General features: G+C 34.1%; 1 protein-coding gene across 1 annotated transcript; it reads left to right on the top strand.

The window, feature by feature from the left end:
- The first annotated feature begins 2,481 nt into the window (after window positions 1-2,481).
- Window positions 2,482-9,478, top strand: LOC7488082 (uncharacterized). The gene is made up of 12 exons (XM_002323339.4): window positions 2,482-2,622; window positions 2,750-2,770; window positions 2,878-2,978; window positions 3,290-3,347; window positions 3,449-3,492; window positions 3,641-3,721; window positions 4,375-4,445; window positions 4,576-4,686; window positions 5,735-5,817; window positions 7,940-8,156; window positions 8,719-8,802; window positions 9,067-9,478. Exons 1-12 carry the CDS (start codon window positions 2,601-2,603, stop codon window positions 9,134-9,136), a joined length of 963 nt encoding a protein of 320 aa, XP_002323375.2. The 5' UTR covers window positions 2,482-2,600; the 3' UTR covers window positions 9,137-9,478.
- The last annotated feature ends 385 nt before the right edge of the window (window positions 9,479-9,863 follow it).

Genomic DNA, 9,863 nt, shown 5'->3' with positions numbered 1-9,863 from the left:
AGGAGAGATACAGTGATGATCCTTCGACCCATCTAAGAGGGTGTTTGTTTACGCGGTAGCTTCTGCTTTTAAAGCTCACCGCGTAAACATTACGTTTGGTAACATAAAAACTCACCTGCTTTTCATGTGGGACCCATGGACATTTTTTGGTGAAACACCGTTTCGTGAGAAGCAGCTGGGAGCTACTTCTCACGTCTGCAGTGTCCAGCTAAATATAAGTGAACAGTGTCCAGGTGAATTATATTCACCTGGGTGTCCAGCTAAATATAAGTCACCTTGGCACTGTTCACGTGAACAGTGCCAGGTGAATATCTACTTATTTTAAAAAAAATTATTTTTTTAAAAAAATATATTTTACTCGAAAAACTAGTGTTTTATATTATTTAGTAACACTACATAAATTAAAAGGGAGATCAATTGATGACATAACATTTACAGAATTTGATCGCAAGCCCAATTATGTTCTTGCCGGGTCCGACCCAGTTAAAAAAATTCAGTTTTTATTTTTATTTGTAATTGTGTTTTATTCAAAAAATTAGAAGGAGATCGTTTGATGACGTAACAAAAAATTCAGTTTTTGTTGTTGCGCACTTAAGAAACCATGGAAAATATAGTCCTTGTTGGATATATTTCGTACGTGATGAAATTGCACATAGTTTAATGGAATAATAAAAAATATTTGATATCAATATTATTTATTTCATAATGTAATAACAGTAATTAAATCTACAATATTTAAATTAAAAACCATCAATATATATAATTTGAAAAGCATTCTTTTAACCAAACACATTAAACTACTTTTTCTTCAACCTCAATTTCAACCACAGTTTTTACCAAACACCTATTTTTTCAAACCAACCTCAACTAAAAGTACTTTTTATAAAACAACTTTTTTCAAACCACAACCACAACAGCTACCGCAATACCAAACACACTCTAAATCTCGATCTAGATTGTGGTTGGAGGTAGGATCATTTAGCGAACCCAATAGAAATCGGGTGTACGATCTCTCTAACACCACGACCGAGTTCTTACTGATCGTCCATACTGTTTCAATAGTTCGATGCTCGCAATCGGTTCCGAGCACTCAAACTCAAGAGTTTTAGGCGATTTTAGACCAACGAGTTAAAGATCAGATGGCCCATCTTGCTACTGATTATGAACGACTTAGTGCTGAGACAATCAAACTCTGCCGATTGGTAATGGAGATGAGATCACAGATGGGTAGTACATGTACTCCCTCTTATTTGCTCCACGGTCCAGGTGAAGACCCGCCTCCTCCAGTGCTTTTATTCTAGATTAATTGTATTTGAACTCATAAATGTTTAAATTTGTAATAACTATTTGAATTTTATATTAATTTATTTTTTGAATTATTTTATGTTTCTATTTAATAGATTTTTTAAAATATATATATTTTTACATTATTACTGACGGAATTACCGACGAACATAGTATGTCGGTATATTCCAGAAAATTGAAAAGGAATTACTACAAATACAATTGCCACTATTTACTCACCGACAGAATAACAAACGGTCTGTTTGATGGTTACATGTCAAATTCACCACCGGATAAAAAAAAATCACCGATAGAATGACATATTATTTTTATGTCGGTGATATGTTATATTCAATGATAGATGTGCTAACAAAATGAAGTGGGTAAAGTTTTTTATTTTTACACGCTTTGTCCGTCAATAAATCTATTTATAAAATTATTACCGATGAACTCATCGACAAACCACAAATCACTATATGCTTTAGGCCCATTATACCAATTTTCAACAACACCACTTGATCACAATACTACTACAGTTAAATAATTTAACAAAGAAAGCAACAATTAATAATTGAAACTACTGGTAGAAATACACATCATAACGAGCAATAGGCATAAAAATTGTCTTTTACGATAGTGGAAATTTTCATTTTCTTTTGACCACAGGCCTTGAAGGGTTGGCTTTGGAAATTGTTTCGTATAATATTTATTTCGGATTGAAATATGTATATGTTAGATCTATTTCTAAATCTAATTAATTGTACAGTAATCAATGTTACTTTCTTATTTTAACATGGATCCAAGTTGTCTATTAATGACCCGTCATTTGATGTGATATTAAAATTATCATCTGAATAACTTTGAAAGGTGTAGCTCAACTGATCAAGTTCTAAATTTGTTTTTTAAAGATCACCAGTTCAAATCTTACAAGCCCCAGGGTCACTGAAGGCTTTCATGATTGTTAACTTCAAGACCCGTGAGATTAGTTGAGGTGCGCACAAGATTCAGACACCCGTTAATAAAATAAAATAAAAAAGATTATGATCCAACGGACCAGGTTCTTTCTCTTGTTATCCATAATTTCTCTGGAATGCGAACAACCTTTTTAGAAATTGGGCCAGGAAAACCAGTCTCGAAACATTTGGATGAACAGATCAGAACTTTGCTAAACAGGGCCATGGGCCCTAAACTACAGAGCCTGTTGGTATAATAGTGGTCCATTTTGACAGCCAGTGAACGACGTCGCTTACGAAGGGGAAGTAATAAGTGCTCCTTCAGAGACACCACCAAACAGGAAGTTCCGTCTCTGAATAGCAATGGCAACCATACGAATGATAGGCGAGTGATACTAACTATAATTCCCTCTCTTTTCTTTTCTTTTATCTCTAATCTCGAAAAACCTAATTTTACTCAATTCATTCCCTTTTTTTTCCCTGTGTTCTTTTGTTGTTTTCTCTAAAAGCAGATATAGCTGTGAACTTCACAGGTCAGTCAGACATTTCATCAAACACATTGTTAACATATTTTTTAACTCCACTCTCTCTTATTCTCTTCTTCTTAAACTGAACAGTGCGTGTGTAAAATGCCGTGCAGATGGAATGTTCAAAGGAATCTACAATGGGAAGCAGTACCATGTAGCTGATATAGCCAATGTGTTGAGCAGGGCTTGGAACGCTGGTGTAGATCGAATCATTGTATGCCTCCGGCACTCTCTTTTTCGTTACCCTTACCATCTTTGGTCTTTTAATCATTTTAATAACTTAATTGGTCTAATGAAGTTCTATTTATGCGTTTTTGATAATTTTAAGAACTTAAATGAAGTAGTTTTGGTATTATTGGTTTTTAATTATCAAATTGCCGTTTGTGCGTTTTGACTTGTTTTAGATTATCAAATGTTAAAAAATGGTTAAAAAACAAAACGGGAAAATTTTACCAGAAACCTTTAGTAGATAATGAAATAGTTTGCTTTAAGATGATGTTAATTGATCTGGGTTTGTGTTCATAGGTGACTGGTGGGTCCCTTGAGGAATCGAAGGAAGCTCTTGCCATTTCCGAGACTGATGGTCTTGCAATTGTTATCTTCTTATCAATACATGTTTCTTTTGCTTATTTATTAGAAGGGTTTCTGGTTTTTGTTTATCTGAAAGTTTGTTGTTTATCACAGGAAGGCTTTTTTGTACGGTTGGAGTCCACCCAACAAGGTGTAAGGTTGATTACTATTCTTGAAGTTTGGTTACTTGTAGTGATTTCATGTGCTCTAAATTTATCTATAAACTGTGATTTTGTTGGAGTCTTGGAGATGTTCCAGTTCCTGACGGTGCTCTTTTTTTTTTTCCTTTTCTTTTAATCTATTCAGGAGTTTGAAGAGAGTGGGGATCCAGAAAAGCATTTTCAGGCTCTCTTGTCATTGGCCAAAGAGGGAATGCAAAAAGGAAAGGTATGCTTTTATTGGTCTTCCTCACAGGACAATGATAAGGCATCACAAATTTTGAGAATGTGTGAAATATTAATATAATTAGATCACAAAAGATATTAAATTAACGTTTAACTTAATTCCTTCTAAGAAGAGAGTGATGCAGAATCCTACAATCCCAACACCTATCCAATGAATTTTGTTATTCTCCGAATAATGATGCCTGATTTTTTTATTTTATTTTTAATTTTTAACTTAATTCTTTCTAAGAAGAGAGTGATGCAAAATGCTATAATCCCAACACATATCCACTGAATTTTATTATTCTCCGAATAATGATGCCTATTTAAAAAAAAAAAAACAAATTTGCATGTTAATTGTGCATGTGGCCTTCCATTGTTGATATTAATAGCAAGTCATCAAAACTTATTTATTCTTGACTTAAATATGATGGAAAATTCTATACATAGAAGAGTTATCCTGTGTCATTATGTAGCCTCTTGTTCTTCGAGAGTGATTCTAATGATACTATTAATTTGAAAACTTTCTGCTACTTTGATCTCTAGTCTTAATTTTGTCATTGATTTTCCACATTTCAAAACTTGTCTGTAATACTATTCTACTTTCATCGGTAGTGTTCTTTATGATGCACTTTGTTCTTGGATGTTGAATGTAAGGTGGTGGCTATTGGTGAGTGTGGACTGGATTATGACAGGCTTCATTTTTGCCCACCAGATATTCAAAAGAAGTAAGTCATTGCTGACAAAAATGTTCCTTGTGGATTTCTTTTCTCCTCGTTATTTAGTTGCGCGTCATTCTCATCTACTCCTATTACATGTGGGCACTTTATTTATCCATAATTCCATATCAACAAGCAGGTACTTTGAGAAGCAGTTTGAATTAGCACATGCCACAAAGCTACCAATGTTTCTACATATGCGTGCGGCTGCGGCAGATTTCTGTGAAATTGTAGAACGTAACAAAGAAAGGTTAGTTTGCTCTATTTGTAGATGAAGGAACCAGATAATGGTGGCTAAAATCTTGCATCACTCAAATTTTGTTTTATCACCTTTCTTTCAGGCTGCCCGGTAGCCTTTTGCATAAATTATTGTTGTAGAACCACAACAACATCACCAAATCAAGAGATAACTAAAACAAGAGAGAAACACTCAATCATGAAGAAAATTTTAGGTTTTTTATTTCAATCAATAAACAGTGCATATGTTTTGAGTGAAAGGAGTTGAAAGGAGAATAATGTAAAGGAACTTAAGCCACTTTCCTTTGTTTGGATGCTAAAATTATCAATAGAAAAGAAGGGAAGAGAAGGGAAAAGAGGGGAAAATCTGACCTTTGACTTACTAAAAGTTTTCGCCTAAATTGGGAGGATAGCGAAGGAAATGAAAAAATTGACGGAATTTTGCTCATTGTAACCTCTAAAAAACTGTTTTCCTTTCTTTTCCATCAATATATTGAAAACTTCATTTCTCTCACTTCTCTAAATCCAAACAAAAGAAATTTGATTTCCCTTCTTTTCCTCCTCCCTTTTATCACCAGTTTAGTTTCTCTTTTATTCTCTAGAGTTTCTTAGTTGCCATACAGACTGAAAATGTTAAGCTGTATCTGTCTATGGTGTTTATTTATAGGCACCTTAATAAAATAAAAGGTCCTCATAAAAGTAGGAAACATGAGGAAACTAAATATTAAAATTAAACCCTATATTTCTTTCTAAAATAAGCAGTCCGAAAAACTCTATTATGTGGTTCTGCATCAATTATATCCATAAATATCAACCATTGTTCTAAAAAATGACCACCCAATCATTTGCATGTTAATGGTTCAACTTGAATATGCTTTTTAGGGAAAACCATTTCATGCTCCAAATGTGTTGATGTTGAGTGAAAAATGAAAGGCATAGTTTAAAATGTGGTTCGGACATAAATAAATTTCACTTATTTATAACTGGTTTCCTTTGATGGCATATGTCCAGGTTGATGTATGTGGAGTGAACTGATTTCCATAGTAAATTGTAATTTACAGATTCAGTGGTGGGGTCACTCATTCATTTACTGGTAGTGCAGAAGATTGCGGAAAACTTCTTTCATTTAATAATATGTATATAGGTGAGCATACACTTTTTGCATCTGCTAGTTTCTGTTACCCTGCTTTTCATTAGATTTTTCTTTTTGGTGCTTGAGTCTTCGACATAGTGACATGAGGAATTATTTCGCAAGATAAATTTATAAGCCATCTTCTTAAGAAGCTAAATTCGTGGTAGATGCATTTATCTTTGTAAATGCAAATTTTGTATAAAGTGCTGCTTATTAGGGGAAGAAAGAAAAGATTGTAATGGTTTTAGGTGGATTTGATGTGGGACAATAAAAAAAAAAGCAGGGAAAGAAAGAAAAGCTACAAAGAGAAGATAATTTAGAGGAGGAATAATATGTGATATATATTCAATTCATAAAAAACTGTCTCATGAGATGAAAAAGAAACATATAAATAGTATAATACTAAAACATCCAACTATTGAGCTTGGCCTTTCAATTAAAATTGTCTAACATAAATAACCCAAATCAAAACAAATCAAAATAAAACAAAACAAATAATGACAGGCCTAGATGGGGCTCAATCTCCCAACCAAAGAGTAACAGGCTAGACCATTCTTCGTCATTTTCGTCTATGTACTCGTGTAATCTGCGGTGTGGGTCTGATGTCTCCACCATCTCTCCCATGGTTGGAGAAACTTAACCCTGTCAAGTGTAGCTCTGATTTGGAGAAGATGATCAGATCGAGTTTGTGATGTGGTTGACTCTGCAGCGACTGTGGTGTCAGAAGTGTGCTCTGCGGGTGATGGCTGGTAGGTGTGGGTTTAGGGATGAATGGGCTTGTGTTGAAGATGAACAATATATATATATATATTCAGATCTGCTATTGTAAATGAAAGGCTAAAAGAAATAAATTTTATGGATTGCTACTTTTGTTTTATACTATTGATGAAAGCTTCCCACAAAATATAGAATTTACTGACCAGATTGAATGTCAGGAATTTAAACAAGCTCATAGATCGTTTAATTGTGAAAACAATTAAAAGAACTTGACTCTGATACTTAAGTTGATGCGGGACAAGAAATAAAAGAAATAAAAGTAGAGAAAGAAATAAAGAAGCCTAGAATTAAAAGTAAGGAAAGAAAAGCTAGGAAAAAGAGAGAATTTAGAAAAGTTATTTGTATCATAAGATGTAGCATAACCCTAAAACATCCAACTGCCGGGCTTGACTCATTAATTGAAACCATTAACATAAATAACTCAAATAAATAAAACAAAACAATGAATAGGCCTAGATGGGCTCAATCTCCCAAACCAAAAAGTGACAGGCTAGGCCATCTTTTATCGTCTCCGTTCATTACTCGTGTAATATGTGGTGTGAGTTTGGTGTCCTCACCAGGATTGGTATTGCAGTTACAGAGGATGCAGTTAAGGCCCTAGAAATTCCTGGTTTGAAATTTTGACATTGCTTGCAGAGGCCAAAATGTTACTGGAATTCCGAAGGGTTTTAAAGACTGGAATACGATTACTTTTCCATGTTCTTTGAAACTGATCATTTTTGGCAGTAACACACATGCTAAGAAGATAAGGAGGCATAAATAGCACAAGTAAAATATTAGGTAGTCTGAGTAGATAGATGGTGTTTGGTGACTTAGAAAAGGGGATGCAGTGTATCTTGTGGAGATTGTTTGGCTTTCTCTTCAAACAAATTGGTCAGAGATGTGGAATAATGGAGCTTGCTTGACTTACCTGATAGAGATGTGATGGATGCTCCTTTTTTGCTGCAAAGATTCTGATGGGTTTGTTTATGTAAGATGTAGAGTTATGACTTGCTGGTTTGGGTTTACCATACATCGATTATATAGATTCAGTGGTCATCAGAGAACAAATATGACAAAAACTGGGGTGCAATATTTTTCTGCCCTTTTTCCTTAGGCATCCACTCTTAATCTTTAGATACAATTTAATATTATAATTATCCAAATTAAAAAGATGCTCATGATGGAATTTAGGCATTCATTGTCTAGGTTGTCTCAAAAACAATATCTAAAAGTTAAGTTTTTCTGTTCTGCACTAAATGCTTAAGAGAATTTATTACTTATTTCCTAGTCACTAACTAGCTAGAATTTCTTGGTGTTTGGTTTTCAAGTTATCAATGACTACATGAATAGTTCTTTACTAGCGTTCTACCAACAGGTGTAAATGGTTGCTCTCTGAAAACTCCTGAGAATCTTGATGTTGTGAGCGGTATCCCTGTTGAGAAAATGATGATTGAAACGGATTCTCCATATTGTGAAATCAAGAATAGTCATGCTGGGATTAAGTTTGTAAAATCTACTTGGCCTTCTAAGAAGAAAGAGAAGCATGAGCAGGATTGCATTGTCAAAGGTCGTAATGAGCCTTGTTTAGTTCGGTAAGTGAAACATGCTGTTCAATGGCATATCCGACATTATTATTTCATGTTTTTGTTTTTGTTTCTAAAGATGAGAAGCCTTTTCTTAACATTTATATAAAGGAGTTTATATATGTTGGATAGACGGAGTGTTTAGAATGGGAGGCTTGCAATTTAGTTATGGAAACTGTTTTCAAATATTATTGCAGTCTTGACATCAAATCAGTTATAATTACTTTAAGGCTGATGATATATATAAGCTGAATTCTCTGACAATATAAAGATTATCCTTCTGGGTCAGAAATCTCAGCTGGCACAAGTATTTCCATGGTGCACACAGATGCATTTTGATAAAATCCTGGAATCTGGTACTCATTCTTCTTCAAACCTGTAGCCCTTAAAAAAATGAAAAATGCATGCTTCTTTAGGTTGGGATTGTTTATTGTGGCTTTTATACTAGTCAACCTAAGTTTCATCCTGGACAGCAATTAAGAAATTGTGGTAGTAAAGTTTCTTCGTGGTTTTTTAGTTGGATTCACTATTTTTCATCTGTTTCTTGAAACAAAACGGGTGTATTTTCCAGGCAAGTTCTTGAGGTTGTGGCTGGATGCAAAGGCATCACTGAAATAGAACAAATGAGCAGGACCATTTACCACAACACCTGCAGGTAAGCACCTTCTGAAGTTCCTGGATTCGCTGCTGTTGATTTAGGCATCAAATAAAGTACTCACTAAGCGATGGAACTAATCATGGGATGATCTTTTGCTATTTTCCTATCATGGTTAATCGATAATTCTTTTCTCTGGGAATATTAAGATTTGAACATAGTGAATGCAGCCAGGTTAATGGAAATTCAGGGCCTGGCGAATTACTTTCTACAGTTATTTTAGATTTAAAGATTTTTCTATGTAAAACATATGTTGTTTTGCAGGGTTTTCTTTCCCCAAGATTTGGATTCTGCTGCAGATGCTCTTCTTTCAGGTCATCTTGATTCTCAATGAACTTCTAGTGGTTTTACTTGAGCCATAAAAAGAAAAATTCCCATTAGTGCTTCCATCTCATGATATCTTGTTGTAGCGACAGCATTGGCATCATCTTATGAAGGTTACATATCTGCCAGGTGTCTGTTTTTTGTTTCTCCGGTTTTTTTTTTTGAACTGCCCAGCGGTTTAGGATGGGGAGGATTTCTCCTTGCATACTTTTCAGTTAACTGTTGATCAGCAAATTCACTTGTACATGTGACAATACACATTGACTTGTACCGAAACAACAACGCACGTGAGATTCTATAGATGGGTGGATACTGTCGCGGTTCACGTTGCCAATAGCGACCCTTGAAATTATTTATTGTGATTAAAGAGAATGAGATATAAAAGAAAATTTTTTTGAGATAATTTTATAGTGAATTTATGTATTTTTAAAACCGGAAGCATATGAGACATGTTTTTAGAGATAATTTATTTTATTTTTTATTTTCTAAAATATTCTTATAAAAAACTTTTAATTTTAAAATTTTAAGAATAAAAATGATTATTATTAAAGTTTTAAAACTCAACTTGGGGTCTATTCGGAGCAAAACTCAGATCAAAGGTTGGGAGGGTTAATACGGGTTGACTCGAGTCAATGTATAGATAAAAATGATTGTTGTTATAGTTTTAAAATTTGACTCAAGAGTTGATTGAGGCAAGGTTCAAGTTATGGGTTGGGAGGGTTAACTTGGTTGGTCAA

Source organism: Populus trichocarpa, chromosome 16 (assembly GCF_000002775.5).
Source record: "Populus trichocarpa isolate Nisqually-1 chromosome 16, P.trichocarpa_v4.1, whole genome shotgun sequence".
Classification (NCBI taxonomy): domain Eukaryota; kingdom Viridiplantae; phylum Streptophyta; class Magnoliopsida; order Malpighiales; family Salicaceae; genus Populus; species Populus trichocarpa.
This window is presented reverse-complemented; position numbering and strand designations above follow the sequence as displayed.